This window comes from Lissotriton helveticus, chromosome 8, assembly GCF_964261635.1.
Source record: "Lissotriton helveticus chromosome 8, aLisHel1.1, whole genome shotgun sequence".
In the NCBI taxonomy this organism is placed as follows: domain Eukaryota; kingdom Metazoa; phylum Chordata; class Amphibia; order Caudata; family Salamandridae; genus Lissotriton; species Lissotriton helveticus.
Genome location: NC_136069.1, coordinates 144,927,075 through 144,951,747, shown reverse-complemented (window position 1 = coordinate 144,951,747; position 24,673 = coordinate 144,927,075). Strand labels below are relative to the sequence as shown.

The 24,673-nt window shown below is 44.8% G+C and overlaps 1 protein-coding gene across 1 annotated transcript in view; it reads right to left on the bottom strand.

Annotated features, from left to right (window-relative positions):
• Positions 1-24,673, bottom strand: part of LOC144772437 (cell surface glycoprotein CD200 receptor 1-A-like) — a 369,215-nt gene that overhangs the window by 110,088 nt on the left and 234,454 nt on the right. Inside the window, exons 3-4 of the mRNA XM_078656756.1 lie at positions 16,761-17,027; positions 9,814-9,934 (exon numbers count right to left, since the gene is read on the bottom strand). Of these exons, the coding sequence (XP_078512882.1) occupies positions 9,814-9,934; positions 16,761-17,027 (388 nt within the window). The remainder of the gene's footprint in view (positions 1-9,813; positions 9,935-16,760; positions 17,028-24,673) is intronic.

Genomic DNA, 24,673 nt, shown 5'->3' with positions numbered 1-24,673 from the left:
GGTCTCCAAACATTCGATAAATTCGCCGTCAAGAGATTGATCAAAAAAATCATTCAAGTCATCTCCTCCTTGTGAGAATATTTCATTATTGGTGCTGTCAATTTCAATAAATGTAGTGGATAATTCAAAAGAAATTGCCACGGTCTCTTCATTGTGATCCATTTTATTTTGAAATTTCTTGCTGTAAATTGCAGAAAAAAATAATCACTTTCATTTATCGTTTTTAGTAATACATAATATAAAACTAACTTTATCAAGTATTTAGTATAACAGAAGGACTGTAAATAAATAACAGAAAACATTTTTCAAATTATCTTAAAGTGTACAACATAGTTCCCCTTACAAATTAACAACTCACCTTTTTGAAAGTAGGAGAAGCGTTAGTACTGTGTAAATCAAACACCAGAAATTGAGCACCAAAAATTCCTCACAAATGTACCTCAGACAGTAGTATCACAAAATGACTGTGGTTTCCTCTCATTTTAGATATATACATAACCAATTAACTTTCATCACACACAAATACAAAACCAAAGTAACATTTTAATTGGTTCTAAATTTCAACACTTTCAAATGTGTTTTCCCCATGCAATTTTCCATAGGACATTTAGATACGTCTACAGCCTGAATGGCTGAACGGAATTACACCAAACTTGGCAAAATGGTACATCAAACCTAGGGGGTCAGGGAGGATCTACTATGCCCCCTTATGGTCATTTGCCCCTTCGCTTTGGCCTCCTCTTGTCTCTCGATCCTACCGAGAGACAAGATGGCGGCCGCTACGGACTGTTTGGAATGTTTACAGACGCCGGAGAACCAATCAGCTTCGCTTCACAAAGCTCCGTAACGCGAAAAGTACGCGAAGCGGAGCGCTGCCCGGTCCGCTGTCACAGATATATATCTTTTTTTGAACGTTAATTTCTCAAAATCCACTGGAGCACATATATTGAGACCTAGCAAAGGCACATCGGGCTACCAGTCCCTACAATTTTGCCAAGTTTCGTGCAAATCCATTCAGCCGTTCGATTATTATTATTTTATTTTTTTTTGCCCCGCGGGGCCCTTTTAAAACCTCCACATCAAACCTAGGGGGTCAGGGAGGATCTACTATGCCCCCTTATGGTCATTTGCCCCTTCGCTTTGGCCTCCTCTTGTCTCTCGATCCTACCGAGAGACAAGATGGCGGCCGCTACGGACTGTTTGGAATGTTTACAGACGCCGGAGAACCAATCAGCTTCGCTTCACAAAGCTCCGTAACGCGAAAAGTACGCGAACCGGAGCGCTGCCCGGTCCGCTGTTACAGATATATATCTTTTTTTGAACGTTAATTTCTCAAAATCCACTGGAGCACATATATTGAGACCTAGCAAAGGCACATCGGGCTACCAGTCCCTACAATTTTGCCAAGTTTCGTGCAAATCCATTCAGCCGTTCGGGCTAAAAGTGAGGCCAACCGCCCTATGGAAATTAACATTGGAAAAACGCGTTTTGGGACCCCCCTTTTTTCTCGGCCCCCCCTTGACGAACCCCCCCCAAATTTCCAGGGGCTGCTCAGAAACAAAATGTTCCATTTTCCTGAAAATTTCTGCCAATTCCGTCCACAAACGCCAAAGTTATTAGACATAGAATTTTCAAAAATCCCATAGAGAAAAAATCCTAACTATATATACCTACTGGCGACCGCCAGTAGGTAATATATATATATATATGTATGTGTCCAGTAATCTGGCTACTGATGCTTGCTCTGCTGTCCTAGGAATCAGCTGCTCCCTGTAAACCTGAGAGTAGCAGCACTGCGGGTAATAATTAAAGTGCCAAATGCACCGTGCCTGCAACAATAATAAATTAGGAAACAGAGAGATGGCATCCTCAAGTAAGTGAAAATTAAATATCTGACACAGCTCGCATTCATATATAGTTGTTTACCTTGCAAAGAAAACCAGCCTTTGATTTATTGAGATTTGTTTCATGGCTTACTTCTTTACATATTTTGATGGCTCGGCTCGTGCTTTAGTTATTAGAGCCAAGCCAGAGCCCTGGCACAGTTATTTCCAAGGTAGCCTCAGAGAGAGAGAGAGAAGGGGCAGAAGCATATCCCACTGATGACTTAAACTTAAATCAAATCTAACGAAACGTGGTCAGCCAGAGCCCGACAAAGTAAGAGATGAGAGCAGGTAGAGCCAGGGGGAAAACAGCATGTGGGACAGTCTGCGACAACTCAGGTGGTGCCCAGTGGGTTGGCACAAACTAGTAGCAGATAGGCAAAATCACTGCTCTGAATTATTGAGCTATGGATGGTTTAGGGTCGGGATAGTTTGTATGAATCCAGATCATGGAGAAAAAAACATGTTCGGTTCCACAAGCAGTACATGTATAACTGCCTGCCCGTTACTGCACACCACCACGTCCAACGCAAATTAAATGACGTCAGCAGCACTGCCATATCCCAGGATACTGGAAGGGGAACACGGGGCAGGGCTACATGCACGACGAACAATGAGTCCTTGGGAATCGGGCACGGAGTAGGAAGCTGCAAACATAAAAGAAGTACCATGCCGCGCTTGTGCCGCTTCATATTTTTAAAAAAATGACAATGCCTTTTATTTATGTTTTAAAATGAAAAACAAACATAAAAGGCATTGTCATCTGCAATGTAAATAGCTCAAACTCGCATAAACGTGAGACCTATTGCATTGCAAATGCTTGTTTTTTCACTTCAGCAGGCCTCAAAGTGCAAGACTTGGCTATTGGCTTTGTCAATGCGTGTTTCATTTTCTGTACATAACTAAAATCAACCAGGTCAGAAGTGCTAGAGGTTACATTTGTGCAATACATTGAAGACACATGAGGCCTCTTAGCCATAATGAAAGGTGTTTCCACATGTAAAGCAACTGAAATATGCAATCTGTGCGTCACTTACAGTGTTTATTATGTCATATCTGTTCTGGTAATAACGTCGAGTCTGACCTTGCACTGTATTATTAAATGTGTGAATTCGTGTTTGTTTATATGTACAGTTGTTCTGCATGACATTCTATTGGGCCACATTTATTTTCGCCACCACGGCATAGCCATCTGTATATGCTCGCATGGATGTTTTTACTGTCAGATACATTTAGGTTGAATGTGCAGTATGGTTCAGTAAGTGGCTTGTACGTATGAGGTTCTAGAAATTGCAGCTGCTTGGAAGGATAATGCAAACAGAGCGAAGCATACTATGCCTGCTTAACTTAATAATGTAGCTGGGTAAATGTCACCGATTTATCAATGGTAACTGTGTGAGTATGCCACACAAGAGATGTTCTAACAGTAAAGCTACAGGAAGAAGATGATCAGATAGATAAAGAACAACAGATGAGTAACCTCCATGGCTCAACTTCAGCTAATTCCAAGTTCTCCAGGAGAAATACATTATCATTATGTAAAAAATGTTGATGCAAAACAATCAATAACCTATCACACAGCCTGAGAAAGCTCCTTAAATCACTCATTACATTACAGCTTCCGCGATGAGGAGCCGAAATCAGACCAGAGGCTGCTGACAGGTTGAGCTGCTCAGGGAGTCAAAGCTCGCAGTGTTAATAGTAATCAGGCAATGATCCCTTCAACAAACAACAAACAAAAGAGCTAAGGTGACTTTCCACAAACTCAAACAGGCGATGGAACCTTCAACCTTGGAACCGCTCTCCTGACCCCTCCCCCAACGCGTCACCATCTATTTAGTTCTGCTTGCTCCCCCTCGCGCGTCGTCTAAAGCCCTGTGGCAGAGGGCTGAGGGCTTCGCGCTGAGCGCTGGGAATAGATTTCTGGTATTTTAAATCTGTTTAATCTGTGCTGCTGACTGCTAGCAGCTTCGTTGCTCTTCCTATCACCGTCCCACTGATTACAAGCGGGGAACGGCTACCTGCATTTTTAAAACTCACGACGCCCACCCCGCCCTCCTGACCCCTCCCCCACCGCGTCACCGCCTATATAGACGGCCATTATGTGTCAGCGCAGCGGACGAGCGCAGCGGGCGCGACGTAGGCGCGCCGGAGTTGCGCCAGAGTTAAGCCCGTCTGCGCCCGTCCGCGGCCGGCCGGGGCTAGGGGCGTTACACTCTGTCCCTTTTCTTACGTATACCCGCGCATCACTTGTTGCATGTCACAATCCTGCGCTTCCGCCACCTGGGTCTGTTCCTAGACTGGTTTCTTTAGGCCTGCTTACCACCCGTAGCTCTTTTCCCGAAATAACACGGCCACTCACCATCTCGAGGCCCCTGGTCTCTGACCCCAGATCTGATCCTCACTTGCTGACAAAACCTCCCTATCACTCCCTCTCAGTCTTTTATCTCAATACCCGGTCTCTGGTCAGTCACCAACTTGACATTTTCCATCTTCTGGAGTCAGAACAACCTGACATCCTATTTTTGACCGAGACCTGGTTGACTGACGATTCCGCCCCCGATATTTTGGCTGCCACTCCCCCCGGTTATCATATATTACAAGTTAATCGTGCCTCCGGCTCCGGCAAAGTCGGAGGGGGAGTTGCCGCCCTTTTTAAGCACCCGATTCGCTTCTCTACAGTGCCCACTACCAGCATTCTCTTAGTGGACTGTCTGGTAATTCGGTTGGAACTGCCAGGATCCTCCCTTATATGCGCTCTGACTTATCGTCCTCCCTCATCCATGCCTAATTTTCCTGCCCAGTTTGGGGACCTCATTGCCCAGCTCTCCATTAATAATTCTAATATATTAGTCTTAGGCGATTTTAATTATTGGCCCTCGGACCCCCACGAATCCCCCAGTTCATTAGCTTTTACGGACCTCATGTTAGGTCTGAATTGCACTCAGCATATTTTCTCGCCTACGCACTCAAAAGGGCACATCCTGGACCAGGTGTGGTCATCGGGCGTGGACATTTCAGCTCCCCTTATTCTGCCATGCCTGTGGTCAGACCACTCGTTAATTACATTTACGCTAGGGATTCCCTGCCCTACCGTCAAGCCTCAAGAGATGAACTTTTTGGCCCGCAATTGGAATAGGTCTGACTCTAATACTTTTCATTCTATTCTTGGTTCCTCTGCTCCTCCTACTTCCGATCCATCTGTCCCTATTGATACCCAGTCACTAAATCTCAATCGCTGGCTCACTTCCGCCGCTGACGCAGTAGCCCCACTAAAATTAGTCAGAGCCAGACGCGGCCACGATGCTCAAAGGTGGTTCACCGAGGACCTGAGAGCCCTTAAATTAGGCCTCCGCCAAGCAGAACGACGCTGGCGTCGAGGTTATTCCCCTCAGAATAAGGAGGTATTTTCCTCTCTTCTGAAAAAGTATAAAATCGCTATAGCTCTTGCTAAATCCTCCTATTTTTCCACCAAAATTATGGATTCTACAAATAAGTCGAAAGACATATTTGCCATCGTGGAGGAACTATCTAACCCAGCCAGACTCACACCAGGGCCACTTCCCTCCCAAATTCTGTGCGATTCCTTGAATGCTTTCTTTATCGGAAAAATAGCTAAAATTAAAGCTACTATTGCTGCTCAAACTTTACCCGCTCACTCCCTAACCCCTGAGTTCTCTAAATATTCTAACTCTCACACTCTCACCTCCATTCCCCCCATTCCGATGACTACCTTTCTTTCGCTTCTGCACAAAATTTCTTCTGGTTCTCCTCGTGATTGCTGCCCTCCCTTGGTTCTTCGAGCAGCTTTCATTTCCTGTCCTGAGCCCCCCTTGGCCCTTATTAATAGCTCTTTGGTCACTGGGGCTGTCCCCTGCTCTTTTAAACAAGCGGAGGTGGTTGCCATTTTAAAAAAACCTTCAGCAGACCCCTCTATCTTGAGCAACTACCGCCCTATATCCCTTCTCCCCTTCCTCAGCAAAGTTCTGGAATCGCATGTTACTTCCACACTTAGTTCCTTCATTGAGGACTCGTGTGTCCTGGACTCTAAGCAAGCAGGGTTTAGACCTGCGCACTCAACGGAGGCTGTCATTCTCTCCGTGATGGATGAACTGCGCAGAGGGGCTGATGTTAACATCCGACAAGCCCTGGTCCTTCTGGATCTATCGGCCGCTTTCGACACGGTCGACCATGGGATCCTGGTCGATCGTGTCGAGGAGGCTGGCATCCGAGGGACCGCCCTTGACTGGGTCCAGTCCTTTCTGACGGGACGACAACAAGCTGTCAGGCTGTCTCAGTTCTCCGCCACTCAGGTTGAGCTGTCCTGTGGTGTCCCTCAGGGCTCTTCAATATCCCCTCTTCTTTTTAATTTGTATTTGGCCCCGTTACTCCGTGCCCTCCGCGGGTTGAACGTTATTGCGTTCAACTACGCGGATGATATTCAATTGATTTTTAACATTGATTCTTCTGAGGATTCCATCTCCACTTTTCAAAATACACTCTGCCTTATCAGTGACTGGATGAGCTTAAATCATCTGAAGCTCAACCCCGACAAGACTGAACTAATTCTTGTCGGGGGAGCCTCCAACCCATGGCAACCGTCCATCTGGCCTGCCAGTCTTGGTAGCCCTCCCTCTCCAGTCTACTCTGCCAAAAGTCTGGGTGTCATTATCAGCAATGATCTCTCAATGACCCCCCAGATCAGCGCAGTGGTGTCCGCCAGCCACTTCCAACTCAGGAAACTCCGGAAAATATCCCGCCTTCTTACCACCGAAGCGCTTACGTTGGCACTCTTGGCATTAGTGAGTCGACTATGCCAACGTGCTATACGTCGGTATTCCTGAGTACCAACAGAGAAGACTCCAGCTGATACAAAATCAGGCTGCTCGCCTGATCTTTCACCAGCCCAGAGATCAGCACGTTCGCCCACTCTTAAAGAGTCTTCATTGGCTGCCGGTTTCTGCCCGCTGCCAATTCAAGCTAGGCTGCACCATCCATAAGTCTCTCTCTGGTTCAGGTCCCTCCTTTATCTCTTCTCTCCTTCACTCTTATACTCCGTCCCGCACCTTACGTTCATCCCAAATGGCCCTGCTATCCACCCCCAGGTTCAAGAGAAAAAAACACGGGGGCTTGAGGTTCTCTCTTTTAGCCCCATCCTTCTGGAACTCTCTTCCTCTTTCTCTTAGACTAGCACCCTCATACTCTGGCTTTAGATCACTTCTCAAAACTTTCCTCTTTACTATCTCGTATCCTTAGATCTTGTTTCCTTTCTATCTATTTTTCACCACGCCCCAGCACAGCGCCAAGAAACCTAATGGTGTTAGCCGCGCTTAACAAATTCTTTTCAAATCAAATCAAAATCAAAGAAATAAAAACAAGAAAGCGGATCTTCAATAAGCATAAAGCATATACCGGCAATTGCACTGTCAACAAAGAAATAATAGGCAATACCATCCTTTTAGTCTGCACAGACACTTTTGTAATGCTATGCTAGTATGTATAAAAGGAAATGAAACGCACGGGTTTTTATTAACTGATGAGGGGGAAGCAACACGGAGTCTGGTGCAGGAGGCAACACCGGGTCGCAGGTGGGGGAAGCAGAAAACAGAGTGAGAAAGCACAAAGTGGAGCACATGGAGGAGAGCAAACCGGAAAAAGAGAAAGTAATGTGGAGCAGGCGGGAGAATGCAACAGGGGGAGCACCCGAGGCAGAGAGCAACATGGGGGGGACGGACAGGGAGAAGCACAAAGGCGACAGAGCTACACACAGCGGAGGTGAGAGAAGTTCACGAGGCATATATCTGTAAACACAAGAGCTCATTTGGAGTGCTTAACCCATTCTAGTTAACTTTACTGTTGTTCACGTCTGCCGACCTCACTTTTTTCGCGTTCCAGTTCCAACAAGAAAAGCACACCAGAGTGGATGCCTGCTTGTGCCCCCGGGGACCGTAGACTGCGTGCTTGTACAGGAGCACTGTAGTTGTTCCCTGCTTGTGCCCCTGGGCCCTGTAAACTGCAAGGTACAACACAGCAATGCTGAAGACACGAGCTGCGCTGGGAATGGAAATGCAGGGATAGGATTGCGTGCGCTTTGCCACTCAATCCCGAGGCAATACTCCAGGGGAGTCAACTTTTTAAACAAGCATTTCCAATGCAATAGGACTCGCATTGACGCGAGACCTATTGCATTGAAACAGGAGTGAGGGCGGGCGGGAAGGAACGAGCGGGAGTGGGAGGGTGAGGGGGATAGAGGGGGTGCTGAGAAGTTACGGAGTGCAGGCGGGTAGTTAGGGAGGGACGGGAAGAAAGAAGTCTGCAGTAAAGGGGCCAATAGCCAGGGAAGGATACAAATGACTGACATGGCTGTCATGGGGAGGGACTAACAAGCTTAAAACCAATCGGAAAGCAGCATTTATAACCCAAGCCAATGAAGAAGATGGTCTGGAGAATGAGCGGAGCTTTCACAAAGCTTCCACACTAAAGTGTATACTGCATGCCTCGCAAAGCAATGGGAGAGACCTAAAAATAAATATCAAATATATCAAATACAGTAATTGTTGAGCATAAATAATGCAGTAAGATATAGGACAGTTTTTAATGTGTTTAAATATTTCCAGACTACACGTTCACAATTACTTTATAAATCTTCTTGCTTTCTGAAATGCAAATTTGCAACTTTTTATTCAGAATTTTCTTGGAGTGAGAGCCTCCCATCCCCGCTCCCTTTTGTCAATCAGGGTCGTTTCCTTCACTCGCGACAAGACACATTCTCAACTTTTATGCCCAATCACTTTCAAATGTCACCAGCCGCCACTGGGTATGCTGCACCTGTGTGAAGATTGGTAAGAGGGAGAACCCCAATGTAAGTCAGATGAATGAAGGGAGTGTTGCATCTTGCTTTCCTTTGTTCGATGGGTCCCTGCGTCACCATGAATGTTAAGCCACTTGGAATGCTGCTGTATCAGTTGGAGTGTTCATCTGAGAAGAGGCTGAGCAGGCATGAGCCCTGCTCCTGGGGCGGGGAGGGGCTTGTGGGGGTAGCGGGAGAGGGCAGGTCTCTTGTAGTCATATAGTTGCAACCAGCAGTTGTACCTGATGTTTCTGGAACCTATCCTGATGTGTAAAGAAAGAAGCCACAACATTGTACCGTATAGTACAGACTGGCTTCTACTACAGAGTTTGTGTTACAAGGAGGAATGCACATTTAGAGCAGAAAAAGAAAAACAGGAATATCAAACTATATGTCTGACAGCTGTGGAGAGGGGTGGAGCTTGATGGAACAAGCATGAAGAGCACCCAGGAACAATGTGTTCTAGCTTTCCAAGATGGCGGCTTTAATAATCTTTGCCCAGAAAACCCATCTGGATGGTCCAAATGTGGACGTAGATAGTAGGCAGACGTAAAGAATAGATTGAACATAACGTAAAATATATCATTACGAGGAAAAGTGATCAAGAATCTAAGTTGCTGGTAAAAAAACAAAATTGGGTTCTGATTTCCGTTTTGAGATCTTGCCATACATGTGTGATTTTGGGCACATGTGACTCAACTTCTTCGGCAGTCTGATTCACAAAAACTTTTTCCTCTGAAAAAGTGTCTTCCTACTGACTTACCCTTGTATTCCAGGAGTAAGCCACACCAGCCAATGGAAAAAAGCTTTGCGGATCTGCCCTCCATCCTTAAACTGAGAATATGTGTAATATAAAAAAATGGGTCAATATGTGTGATATACTGTCATTGCATTTGCCCCATATATCACCAATCACTTCCACCTCTGATGTATAAAGCCATTTGTAAAAAAAAATGTTTTAAGCACTACAAGCATGCAATATTTGAGGTACTTGTTGGTGTCTTTACAATGCACATCCTGCTATTAGCATCACTTATCCATTGACCCTTTTCTTAGGTAAATTAGATATATGTACAATACCTGAGCTCCTGAGGCCTCTGGTAGAGAAGGAATCCCAAAATAGAGGAAAATATGAGGAAGCACAAAACGATAGGGAGCCAAATAGAGAGCGCCGCTTGCAAACCACCAGAACTCCATACACCTGCACAGACAGGCAAAAAAGTGATTACAAAGCAAACATTAAAAAAAATACTACTGTCAACAGAAACTGAGAATGCTAACGAGATCTCATTGCATTATTGATCTACACAGCAAATAGATATGGAATTTCTGCTATTCTTAGACTTCCAATCTTCTTTTAGAAGTGACGCCTGCATGCAGTTGCAAAGCTTGTAAGACAATAATATAGTGAAATAAACGAGTGTTTATAATCTATGCAAATAAAGTACTATTTGTTGGGCACAGGATTGTACAAGTCAACCTAGATATAGATCTTGGCACCGAATACAGAGACATGAGAACACTGACATTAGAATAAAACAGACAATGCAGGAAACGAAGGAACATGGACAGGAACCCTACATTTAATACACCCACACAAGCAGCAGTTCGTTGAATGCCACTGTTAAAATGGACGTCTACACACTGAAGTGCCTTTGCACACTCTACATTCCTTCTTAATCAGCTTCAGCTGCCTGCGATTTCTAATCCAAGAGTCAGTGAATGAGTGCAATATTTGTAAAGCGCTAACGGTAAACTATGAGGGCTTCATGGCGCTAACAGAATTGCTGTACAACATACTAAACCTAAAAAGTGTACCTATCAAAAGAAAAAAAACTTTTTAGGCTACTTTGTGAAGGAGATGAGACAGCTGGTATGTGGATTGGTAAAGCGTTCCCTAGCTTGGGGGGGGGGGGTCCTAACAGAAATAACTCTTGTATCTGATCTAGATTTTCTTATCCTTCAATCGCTAAGAGCAGTACATTTTCCAATCATATTGCTCTAGGACAGGTTTCTTCCTAAGAAAACCCATGAAAATGGAGCTTTCTCTAGCATCCACAGCTATATAACAGTAACATAAGTTTTAAATGTGATCCGTATCGCCCAGGCCCGGCTTTAACACTAGTGGGGCCCTCTGCGACAATATTTGTTCGCGCCCCCCCCATGACCACCTCTGCCTTGGATTCAATCAATCAATCAATCAATCAGTACATTTATAGAGCGCACTACTCACCCGTAGGGTCTCAAGGCGCTAGGAGGGGGGGGTGCCTTTACTGCTCGAACAGCCAGGTCTTAAGCCTCTTCCTGAAGGAGAGGTGGTCCTGGGTCAGGCGTAGGTCGGTCGGGAGGGAGTTCCAGGTCTTGGCGGCCAGGTAGGAGAAGGACTTTCCTCCTGTTGTCGCTCTTCGGATGCGGGGGACGGCGGCGAGGGCGTGGCTGGTTGATCTGAGGTGGCGCTTGGGAGCGTAGAAGTTGATTCGGTTGTTGAGGTAGCTCGGGCCTTGGTCGTGTAGGGCTTTGTGTGCGTGGGTGAGGAGGCGGAAGGTGATTCTTTTGTTGACGGGGAGCCAGTGCAGGTCTCTCAGGTGCCCGGAGATGTGGCTGTTTCGTGGGATGTCGAGGATGAGTCTGGCTGAGGCGTTCTGGATCCGCTGGAGTCTCTTCTGGAGCTTGGCAGTGGTTCCGGCGTAGAGGGCGTTGCCGTAGTCCAGTCGGCTGGTGACGAGGGCCTGGGTGACAGTCTTCCTGGTCTCGGTGGGGATCCACCAGAAGATCTTCCGTAGCATGCGCAGGATGTTGAAGCATGACGAGGAGACGGCGTTGACTTGTCTGGTCATGGAGAGGGAGGAGTCCAGGATGAAGCCCAGGTTGCGTGCGTGGTCCGTCGGTTTGGGTGCGGTGCCCAGGGCGGGTGGCCACCAGGAGTCGTCCCAGGCGGAGGGCGAGGAGCCCAGGATGAGGACCTCCGTCTTGTCTGAGTTCAGTTTCAGGCGGCTGGTTGTCATCCACTCGGCTACATCTCTCATCCCTTCGTGCAGGTTGGCTCTGGCGGCGGCGGGGTCGTTGGTCAGGGAGAGGATCAGTTGGGTGTCGTCGGCGTAGGAGATTATGTTGAGGTTGTGTTGGCGTGCGATGGCCGCGAGGGGGCTCATGTAGACGTTGAAGAGGGTGGGACTCAACAAGGATCCTTGAGGGACGCCGCAGATGACTTCGGTGGCCTCTGACTTGTACGGTGGTAGGCGGACTCTCTGTGTTCTTCCGTCGAGGAAGGAGGTGATCCATTCCAGTGCCTTCTCCTGGATTCCGATGTTGCCAAGGCGCTGTACTAGGGTGCGGTGGCAGACAGTGTCGAATGCCGCGGAGAGGTCCAGGAGGATGAGGGCCGCTGTTTCTCCGTTGTCCATCAGGGTACGGATGTCATCGGTGGCGGCGATGAGGGCGGTCTCGGTGCTGTGGTTGGCTCGGAAGCCAGACTGTGAGGGGTCGAGGGATCCATTCGTCTCGAGGAAGGCGGCCAGCTGTTTGTTGACGGTCTTTTCGATGACTTTGGCCGGGAACGGGAGGAGTGAGATGGGACGGTAGTTCTTGAGTTCGGTGGGGTCCGCTGTAGGTTTCTTGAGTAGAGCGCTGAGTTCGGCGTGCTTCCAGCTCTCAGGGAAGGTGGCGGTGTCGAAGGAGGTGTTGATAATGTCCCGCAGGTGGGGTGCGATGACAGCGTCGGCCTTGTTGAAGACGTGGTGAGGGCAGGGGTCGGTTGGAGATCCGGAGTGGATGGAGTTCATCGTGCGGATGGTGTCTTCGGTGCTGATCGGGGTCCAGGCGCGGAGGGTGGTGGTGGGTGGCGTTGCTGCGGTTTTGGCGTGCGTTGGTTGGATGCTGAAGCTGTTGTGTATGTCCGCGATCTTGTTGTGGAAGTAGGAGGCGAGGGAGTTGCAGAGGTCTTGCGATGGGGTGATGTCGTTGTTTCCGGCGTTGGGGTTGGAGAGCTCTTTCACGATGTTGAAGAGTTCCTTGCAGTTGTGTGCGTTGTTGTCCAGACGGTCCTTGTATGCAGTTTTCTTGGTGGCGCGGATCAGTTGGTGGTGTTTCCGGGTGGCGAGCTTGAGGGTGGACATTCCCTCACTAACACCCTTTAACAGTGTCCCTCAAGTCTCCATAACCACTGTCTCTCAGATTACACATTACATTACACACACATTGCACAGAGACAATCATATGAGTTTAAATCAGTGTATAGGAAATGTTAGATCCGACAGAACTACACGATGTAGGAGGCACATGTCAACAATACTGGTAGGCAGTATAGTTTAATAGTCCTTATTCCGGAAAAGTACAAATTCAGGATGAAAAACATAACAACATTATCAGGGATTCTTTCCTCAATAATAAGAATTTTTTCTACCCAAATGAACCCTTTTGGCAAGATTAGGATAGTGAAAGACTGGGAAAAAACATGTAGCTCTAACATATTGAGTTTCCATGCAGCTCTTTGATGACAGTTAATAGCTCAATGTTCTATATACGGATTTTCCCTTATAAAAGACAAGTACCAAAAGGATCTCTCTTGCATAAGCAGTAACTCACTGACCTATTTACATTGTACGCACTTTGTGAACTGCATGGTACACGTTCTTAGCAGCAGGCATTTTAACCCTGTGCACTACCTTAGAATGAGTCAAAACTTTCACTAGACAAACCTTCCAGTCTCTTTCCAGGAAGACAATTAATCACTGGAGTTATTGTGACATTTTAATTGATGCCAGGAACAGGGCAGCAGGAATGCGGCAGCATGTGTTTTAAAAAGAAAAGGATAATGTACTTGCAAAAAATGACGCCCCAAGTCAGCGCCCGGTGCAGTGGCACAGATCGCACTGCCCTAGAGCCGGCCCTGGTATCGCCGCAGGAAAGCAATATATTGATTGTCGTGCCTTTGAGATGATATCATGTTTCTGCAGATTAAAGATGTCCTTACAGCTAAGTTTGTATGACCTAAAGATTGTGATTAGCTTTCTCTGGTAAGTCCAAATTAAGGAGCCCTTTAGGATCGCGGACGGACTTGAGTCCGTCCGCGACCCTTGAGGAGGAGGGAACGTCCGCATGGGCTGCGGCGTTCCCTCCTCTGCAATTAGGATGTGACCGCCACCCTGGCGGTCACATCCTCTATTTTTAACATTGCGGCGGGTGCGGCTTCAAGCTGCGCCCGCCGCAATGGTAAAAAAGCACGCATTGCATTTACATGCTGAAAGCTGCAGGCACCGCGCGGTGCCTGCCGCTGTCTGCATGTAAATGCAGGGGGGTACCATAGGTGCACATGGGGGGTACCATAGGTACCCCCCATGTGCACCCCCCACCCCCCCTTCACCCTGGGGGCCTGCAATGGGCCCCCGAAGTGCACATCCGTATGCTTTTCCACGGCGGAGAACCCGCCGCGGAAAAGCATATCAGATACGCAATCCTAATATGGCTGGCGGTGTCTGAGAGACACCGCCACCATATAAGAGCTTTTCCGCCGTGGTTGTAAGCCGACCGCGGCGGAAAAGCGGCGGACATAAACCAAGATCCACCAGCCATCCTAATTTGGCGGTGGGTCTTTGGAGGCTCTGCGGCGGTTTTCCCGCGTCCTGTGGGCCGGCGGTGGCTTCCGCCGGCCCGGAGGATGCGGGAAAACCGCGATCCTAATGAGCCCCTTAGTTTGAGCAGTGCAAACAATAGTTTAACAATGCATTGGTTAGTATTGCTCTTAGATTAGTCAGAACATATGAGAAAATCTTATGTACAAGTTTTGGCTGTAGAAAGGAGGATGATATAATATCATTGATTTGAGCAATATGAGAAAGCTCCTTATCGAGCATAAAGCCCAAGGCCTTAACCTTCTCAGCAACAGAAGGAGGTGAGCCCTGCGTATCAGTCCAGACTGAGGAAGAGTAGGGTTGACGTTTTCCAAAAGCAATCATCCCTGTCTGTTCTGCTTCAATCTTAAACATTTGCAATTCATTCCATGCTTTCCCTCCATCAAACAGTTTTGAAAGACCTCTCCTATTTCAGTGCAGCATCAAACCTCAAAAGAATCTGGGAGTTGCCTACATATGAAACCATGTTGAATATAAATCCCTTAACAAAATGGGCCAGAAGCTGCATTCATATATTAAACAGGATTTGGAATAATGCAGATCCTTGAGGCACTCAGCAAATGGCACCGAAAATATTTGAATTATATGATATTTTAACCATAAACTTTCTATTCTAAAAAAATGATTTAAATTAACTAAAAGCAGAACCTGTTACCTCCATTTCCTTGATCCACCATATCAAAGGAGACAGACAGATCACACAATCCAAGGCAGGTGGAGTTATCTCTCTCCAGGTCTAATCTCGCTTGATTTAAGTTAGTGACCAAGGTGGTGTCTGTTCCAAGGCCTGGTGGGAAGCCTATTTGGGTATCAGGCAATATTTGATTGTTTTCAAGAAGACTAGAGAGCAAATAGAGCTCATATTTTTCTTCAATTTTGGCCTAAATAGAATCAAGGAGATGGGTCTGTAAATACTAACTTCTAAATTGTTCACATTCAGCTTCTTCAAGAGGGGTTTCATCCCTGGCAACTTCACAGCGGGTAAGAACCCGTGCTTTTGGGATGAACGGTTTAAAAAGGTAGTACAGGCCAGCAAGATGAAATATCAGGATGTCAGTAGGCCTAATATCCAACGTTGAGCATGATTTCTCACTTGAAGCAGCCTTTCTACTTCAAACACTAAAATCATGGGAAGGCTGTCTACTAAAATTTGGCCATCCAAACCTTTCTGTGTCACTGTCGCCTATAGAAATTTCTTTTTTGATGTTATTATAGATATCAGTGATTATCTTTCTGAAAACAATGTAAGTTTGCCACAAAATGCAGGTGAATTCAGAAAAGACAGTGTCAGGCAAAAGAATTTTGGAAGTTTTATTGCCTGAAATATGTTTTATGACAATTTTCTGCCGTTAATATGACTTCACAGAAGTAATTAGCTTTAGCATTAGATAATCTGCTATTTGACTGTATCCCTTCTTGGAAATACTGCAGAATACATGATTGAAAATTGAAATATTGTGTTATGCCACGAAAAGCTGTGAATTTGCATCAAGCTGCACTACCCACTCTACATTTTAAACTAAACATTAGATAGGCCTGGAATTATGCCTACGCTGGGGAATCTGGGCTGCCATGGTCCTAGAGAGGGAAAGGGTAGAACAACCACCCTAGGAAGTCACAGGAAAGTTGGCGAAAAGGCATGTGAAAAAAGCAGAATCCCTGAGTCTGTTTAAGTTAGAACCGATTGTCTAGAGGAAGTATGGCTCTCCCACTTGTACAACATCTAAAATGGTGCTGCTCATCACAGCACTTACAAATGTAATCTACTTTTGTGAACTGTGTAAAGGTATGAATCAATTAATCTCAGCTCCAGCTTGACACCCAGAAACAGTAACTATTAATGTGAATGCTGCTATCCGGATGCAGCCATACTCTCGCTCTTTCACGGATACTGCTAAAGATCAACAAATTCACATTTTTAGTAATGAATGCAGACACGGTTTCCAAATCTTAGGTTAGCTAATCCCTTAGACGAGTTTCCAATTCATTCAATCATCACTTTTTAATCTCAATATACATCTTTTGCTGGGTGTAGGTATTTCATCACTTTCCCAAGAAGAGATCTCTTAAAATAATACTCAGTGCAGTTCACATGAAATATAATGGCCCTCTGTTTTTGTGTGTGTGCGGAATAGGTAAGCCGCAAAGCATAAAAAGGTTAAGGTCCCACTACTTGGACATATTTTACATTTATGTTACATCTCAGAAACGTCCCTACACTATCTCAACATTTTCCTGATAAATATTTATGCCCTCCTGATAATGTTTGGTTTTTGACAATGAAAGATAAAAGATACATGTCTAAGGGAACTTAACATAGGGAGGTGGAATACTACTTAAACTAAGAACATCAAAGCATTCATTCTTTCCTGAGACTAAGGAATATGCCTTCCTTACCTGCTCTCCCGTGAACTTCAATGGTGAAGTTGTCTAGTGGTTCTAAAAAGGTTGGATGTGACACCACACATGTGACGAGTGTTTCATTTTCATTGCTCGCTCTGTATGTACTTATAACGGTCACTGTCCTGTCTGGGTGAACTTGCTGTTCGGTGATGCAGCTCTCACATGCCGGGTGCCAGGAGATGTTCGCTGCTGGTTTTCCTCCGGAGGCCCGGCACACTGCCGTTGAGGGGTCCTCTCTAGTAAGGGTAACCACAGGAGGGACTAGGAGATGAGGAGAACAATGGTATTAAATACAGCTGCTTCACAGGCTACGACCAACCAATAAGATATCACTTCTCTTTGGCTCAGATTGCAGCTGAGTGGAGGATGAGAACAACCAATGAGACACCACTTCAGTCTGGCTTAGATTTCAGCTGAGTGGAGGATGAGAACAACCAATGAGACACCACTTCAGTTTGGCTTAGATTGCAGCTCATTGGAGGATGAGATCTACCAATAAGACACCACTTCAGTTTGGCTTAGAATGCAGCTGGGTGGAGGGTAAGAACAACTAATAAGACATCTCATCTGTTTGGCTTAGACTGCTAAGGGGCCTGGAGCTGTCACTGCAGTCAGGTAGTTGAGATGCCTTCCATCTGACTGGACATTGGACAAATATTCTAAAATCACTCGCTGATAGGCATGACGTGTAAACATATCCTAGGTCACTTTTGGCACATGCAGATAAAGTTTTGAAATTGGATTAAATGGTTTTGATCCAATCTGTTGTCTTTTGCTAATCTGCTCTCTAAGAGACACATCAAGCCCACCATCAGTTTATTTAAAGGTGGTCCCTACAGTGGAACACAAGCAAATTACAATCTATACTAAGATTCACATATTCATTGAGTTGATTTGTCAAATGAACTTGCAAAACATCACTGAAAACACCTTCACCAATGAATAATTTTATGATATACCCTTTATAAATGTGCATCTACAATATGTTCAGCGGAGCAAAAGATTTGGAGAAATTTGTGATTTAAGAGGTACTGCAGAGACGTTTTAAGCCATGGACAAAGTGGGCAATTGCCCAACCTCCTCTGCTCCTTTTCATAATAATGTTTTTCACATAAAAAACAAAGCTTGTTTTCCTAATTAGACAGTGGAGCATGCGCTGCTCGCTCCGCGAGGCATGCAGAAGTCGAACATGGGAGACAACCTGCCCCCTACTCTCCACCCTTATATTTGAATGGCCTCTGTTTTTGTCCTCCGTAAATTCTGGCGTGTGATTCCATAATAGGCTTGTTAGTCCTGCCTTAGTATGGTCATGACGTCATTTGTAACCTCCCATGGCTACTGGCCCCTTTACTTCGTTGTTACACGGGCGAGTACTATTTCCACTGTAGTCACGCAGCTTTGTCCGTGCCTTCTTTTCTCTCCAGTCCCCCCTTTTCCTTGCCTTCTCCCCTTCCCTCCCTACCAATGTCCATGATTCCAAGTTGCCAATGTAATAGGTCTCCCGTAAATTGGAGACCTATTTCATTGCAAATGATTGTTTAATTCAGAGATATAAATGCTAATTAACCGTCTTTCAAATAAATACACTAGTTAGCAGGTTACATGACGTCATTGCTTAACTAAAACTACTGTATGCGGCACGCAAGATGTCCAGGATAAATGTAATACAAATTGATGTTAGGTTTGTCAATCACACCAGGTAGTAAACAGGCTACATCATTATTTACTTATGCATTTTATTCATAAGGAGAAAGTGTAACACAAACAGGCCCTCCCGTTCTCAGGTGTTTCAGGGAGCAGGTGAGGCAAACAGTGCGAGGTCAGGAGGGCAGCAGTTCATGCCAGGTGACATGGGACAATGCTGCTGACAGCTCCCTGAGATTGTGTTGTGCTAGTTGGGCAAATCATGATCGGATAGCCTAAGAGGTCAGAGGGAAGGGGGTGGTGCTTTGGGGAATTGTTTAGAGGAGAATGAAGGGAATAGGGGTGCCAATTGGCAGGGGGAATGAAAAGCGAGGGATATTGCTAAAACCCTGCAAATCCATGCATCTATCCCAGCATTGAAGCTTAGATAAAAACATGAGTAGCTCGAGGAAAGGTGACAATCACTACAATGGCGAGCTGGGCACATGCCACAGAAATTGTGAAACCTGCAAGTTACAGGCACCAATACCAATGAAGTAGCTCAGGAAATTGACTGCCTGCTGCAGGCTTCAGTGTGCAACCTGCTGTCCAGAGGTGTTAATGTTACAAAGACAGCTTATTTGGTTTAAGCAGAGAAAGAGTATACATTGGAGTTACATAGTGAGGGAGGAAGAGAGAGAGAGAGAGAGAGAGAGTGACTGTGTTCAAATCAAATCAAAATATCTTTATTCGGATTCCATGTATGAAAACCATAAAAGTACATAAAAACACAATAAATATTTTAAAAAATCATTATTCATTCATTATAAAGGAATTGTTAAAACTGTTATACGTCATTATAGGTTTGTACGGTGCCTAATGCATAGTTTTAGATATTGTACCACAGATTTTGTCATCAAAGAATTTTCCAAAAATTGCAATGCTAAATAGGCAGGGCGACATCTACGAATGTTCAGAACTTTTAGTAGTGGTAATATCCACCTCCTGCGTAGTTGCGTATAAAATTTACAAAAAAATATGACATGAATTGTGGACTGTGGGGACATAGAGTCACACGGACACACTGCTGTGTTGTGAGTCCATACATTCTGGGTGGGAAATAAAACCAAAAAGTGATATATGTTAAACCTGAAACGAGTAAGGAGTAGCTTTTCATATTGCGTCAAATCGTACTGTAAGTAAGGTTGGATGGTTGGAACCAGCTGTATCATTAAGCATTGTTGTACTGAGGGTTTACCTATTTCACACAACATTCGGAGTTCAGACAGGTGTGACAGACAGAGTGTTTTTAAGTCTTTTTTTGAAATGTCTGTTACGGATGGTGGGTCTTCGAAGAAGCTCGGACGGCCAATGTCAGTGAAGAAAGATTTTACATATACCAACCATTTAATCTTTTTCATATGATCTAGTTTCATGCAATCCTCTATTATTGTTCTTGTGAGGTGGCATTCTTCCGTGGCCCATATTCTACGCCATAGCATGATAGGCTGAATCTTAATAATGTCCGATATATAGTGTACTCCGAGTTCGAGGTGACAGCCGAAAGTGGTGGTGCTTTTAGGAACAGCTAATAAAAACTTTAGGTAGGAGTTTTCAATTTTTTGGAGTGGCTCCACATTCGTTGTGCCCCAGACTCCTGCTCCAAAGGTTGCTGTGCTGATGGATTTTGCATTATATATCTTAATCATTTCGGTGGGTGGTCTTTTTCCCAAGCGAAGTGAGAATGCTTTTAAGGCGCCGACTGTTCTTATGAGGGCTAACTTTCTGGAATTAATTGCCTCTCTCCAGTTAAACGCCTCATCAATAGATATACCAAGATAAGGATAGGTGTTAGCTCTTTCAAGAGGTAGATTGTCCACGAAGATTTTTTTCTCTTTTTTCCCTCTGTTGCCGACGTGCATAACATAAGTTTTCCTTATGTTCACTTTTAGATCAAGACTGGTCATAAAGGTACAGTAATTATTTAGGGCCCTCTGAAGCTGGACAGGTGTTCTTGCCAGGATTACCGCGTCGTCGGCGTATAGTAACGCTGGAATCTGTCGACGTCCGGCTTCCGGCAGGTCTTTAACGCCTTTTAGCAGTGCGGCCTCTAAACCGTTCGTATAAAGTGTAAATAGGAACGGAGCCAGCACGCACCCTTGCCTTACCCCTTTCTGAATTGGGAAGCTGTTAGTTAGTTGTCCTGTTATTCCATATCTGACCTTACCCGTAGCACCGGAGTATAGCTCACGGAGGATATCTACTATAGGTGGTTCTATCCCCATTTGTAGCATTATTGTCCAGAGCTTTGAGTGTTTCACGCAGTCAAAGGCCGCTGTTAGATCGACATACACCATGTGTAAACAGGATTTCTTCGCTGTTACATATTTTCCTACAAGTAATGTTAAATTTAGGACTTGATCCACGGTGCTTAGCCCGGCCCTGAAGCCGTATTGGAGGTCTGAGAGCACCCCTTGCTCTTTAGACCACTCCTGGAGTCGATTTAAAAGTATACGCCCTAGCATCTTTCCAGTTGAATCCAAAAGGGATATGGGGCGGTAGCAGGTTGGACTGTCTCTGTTGCCTTTTTTAAAAATGGGGACCAGGATCGAGGTTGACCAGGAGTCAGGAAGGCCAGTGTCTTTTGCTGCGTTTAACACTTTAGTCAGAAGAGGAGCCCATAATTCAGGTAGCAATTTGTAGAGGTCCATGGGAATAGAATCTGGTCCCGGTGCTTTGCCCTTTTTTGCAGATTTTATGGCATTAGTTGTTTCTTTGCGTGTAAATTGTATCTTTATTGGGTATTGCACCAAAGGAAGAGAAACTTGAGAAGCCGAGTCTTCAGACTCAACCTCTCCAAAAACCCCTGAGAAGTGCTGTACCCAATTTTATGCAGTTATGGCAACATCCAAAGAGGGGCCATCATTGTTATCGGTTAAGAATGGAGTTTTAACTGTCTCCCAGAAGGCTGTGCTGTCTTTCAGGGCACTGTTTTTCAAGTGTTGTGTCCAAAGCTTTATTTGTAACTCCTTTTTCCTTTGTTTGATTGCCTGTACATAAGTTTTCCTTAATTCAGTTACCTCTGCTCTATTTCTTGGTTGTTTTGTCAGGGCTTTCTTTAAGTTTGAGTATGATTTTGTGCATTTTGTGTCAAACCACCCATTTTTCGAAGTATTATTTTTTTTTTGCTAGGTCTGGTTAATTCTTGGCTTACTGTGTTCGCTATTGCATAGTAGCTACTCATGATCTCTACTGAGTTTGAAAGAGGGTCCAAGCATTTATCAATTTCGATCTTACATGTTTTTATTATTTTCTCGTTGATAAGGTCTTGATCTAGATTACCCCATTTAAGGGTATACCCATTTTTCTTGTTCAGTGTTAATACTTCTTGGTGAAGCAAACCAGGCAGAGTCTTTTCCGAGCTCTTTTGAGGATCTAGTTCTTGAAGTGTTATTCTGAGTGGAAAGTGGTCGCTAAGTGCAATGCTCTCCACTTCAAATGATTTTATGCACTTAGCTTTGCTGCTGGATATCAGAATATAGTCAATTACCGAATCACAGCCTCTGCCATGAAAGGTAGGAGAAAACTGCGTTATGGGCGTTTTTAACATGTTTGCAAACCCTATGTCTAATTCAGCCATAATGGCCTGCATATTGGTACCTTCGGGGGGGTGAGAAAAATGAGGTAACGGATTTCCGTATTCGTCTGTAATCCCGCAAATGGAGGCATCGCTATTTTTGCATAAATGAAGATTGAAATCGCCTCCCCATATTGTTGTGTGTGGAATTCTTGCATATTTTCTATTTGATTCATTGATCTCCTCTAAAATTTCGTTTAAGGCTTTAGACAGCTCACTTGTAGTCATGTTGTTGTAGAAATTTATGAGGGTATAAACCTCTTGATTAGTTCCTTTGATGCTAATAATCTGGTAATTCTGATGGAGTATAACAGGAGTTACTTCACGACATGGCCAAAGGTTGGAGATATATGTAGTTAAACCTCCTTTACTTCTCCCTGAAATTGATTTTGTTGCCTGGGAGAAGTATGTTCTATATCCCACAAGATGGATTGGATTATTTAGCCATGTCTCTCGTAGACAGACTATGTCGCTTGAGTGAACCAAATCTAAGAAGCTGCTTTCCATATTTTTGGTTGCTAGTCCCGCCACGTTCCAGGATAACAAGTTCCTGTCATGATATTTAATAGGATTGACAGGTGACCTTAGGGAGGTTTGTAGCGAGGTTGTTGGTCTGTTGCTGACATTCGTTATACACGGAGGGACTTCGGCCTGTTTTACCGTAGGTGGGAGTTTTGTCGTTACTTTTGGTTCCAGTTGTCTCGCTTTTGGTGAACCTTGGATTTTGTTTGAGATCGTGGTCACCGGGTGTTCAGCTGGTCTTTCAAAGCACTCTCTAATGTAGTGCGAATTGGTCACAGTACAGGGGTTTGATGGTGGTCAGTCGACCATGTCCAGGCAGCTATAACTATTTGATGTTGGTATTCCAGCCCATGTGTCTCTGTGAAGTGGTTGTCGTGACCTCCTGCCATAATTGTTCCAATCGCCCCGGTCGTTGTAGTCATGACCCCAATCTTCCTGATGCCAGCTCGAATAATTATTTCCTTGATCCCAATCTCCCTGATTCCAGTTTCTCTGGTTGTTTACTTGGCCCCAGTGTCCCTGGTTCCGGTTTCTCTGATTGTGTCCTTGGTCCCAGTATCTCTGATTTTGGTTTCTCTGTTCATGACCATGGTGGTTCCAGGACCTTTCTGGGGGGCAATTGAAGTCATCAGGGCGACGATTTTGTTGGGGGTAAAAGAAGGATAGACGTTTAACCTTTATTCCTCCTGTATTGCCTGATTGATCCCAAGAGCATATGTATTCCACTGCACGGGGATTTTCGAGATTGACAATTATACAGTCTCCAGATATTGTTTTAGGTTGATGACCTATCCATGAAACCCTTTTCACAGTTGAGATACTGGTGATGTTGTTTGGGTGGTTAGGTCTGTTGGTATTTAACCAGTATCGAGTTTTATTAAATAATGACCAAGTTGGTTCTTCTGTGTCGTTATTCAGTTCTGGAACACCTGTTAGGATGAAAACAAAAGGTGCTGCTTCCGGTGGAAGATTTACCAATTTTGGCCGTTTTTTATTTGACCGTTCTGATTTGTTAAATTGTCTCTGTGTCTGATCATTACCAAAGGTATTCAAGGTAGGAACTGTAGAAGGGGTTTTTACTGGAGAAGCTTTTTTGTCCGCACCATCTACGCTAGGGAGTTTTCCTGGTGATTTGTTTTGAGAGCCTGTAACTGTATTAGGAGTTTCTTGAGTAGTCTTGTTCTTTGGTGAAGGTATCTGATTATTAGTGATTGTTTTTGTTATCTCAACTGGTTTAGTATTTGTATTATTTATGGTGGCCATACTACTAACTGGTTGTTTTGATTTGTCTGTGAATTGTACAATACTTGATGAGACCTTAAGTCCTGGTAGATTTAAATGATCTTTATTTCTCGGGTTAGAGGTTGTTTTTGAGTTTTCGACCAGTATTGCTAATTGCTTTTCTATAATTTGTATGCTTTTTTGAAGCGGTTGGAGCTGGTGCTTGACCATTTCAGACATTTCTTTTAGTAGAGAAGCTTGTATTTTGTTGTTAAGTACGTTTTCTGTTATGGTACAAGCCTCCGGCTTCTTATGAGTTAATTTAGAATTGGATCTTTCATTGTGATCTTCGACTAACAATACCTCGGAATTAGTGTTACTATTGGAATCCAAAGTAGCGACGGTTTTGTCGTTATGTAAATGTGGAGCGTTATTTGGATCACGCGTTTTGATGAGTGAATCTGAATTTGAGTTTACTGCGTCTTTGTTTATTGAATTTTTTTGGAGTTTTTCTTTGTGATGTTGCACTTTCGAAATTGCTCCTTCCCTAATTCCTCTTGACTCACGTTGTGTGAGTTCAGCAGATTTTCGCTGCGGGCTGGCAAAAATGTCAGGGGTCTGTTCCAGACCTTGACTCAATTGTGAGTCTGAAAGTTGTAGTGATACGGAAAGATCCACGGTGTTTGGGATTACGTGGATGTCCGCGTTTATTTCCAGATTTATAGATTTTTGTAATGGAGCGTTTGGGGTTTGTGCTTGTGCTATCAGGCCCATTGACGAGCGTCTGGCCTGGTCTAATTCGTAGGATACTCGTCGGTCAATCAACATTACCGTTTGGTCGATGGTTTGATTCACTTTGGTGATGAAAAGATCGATAGGACCAACAGTAGATGTCATGTTTTTC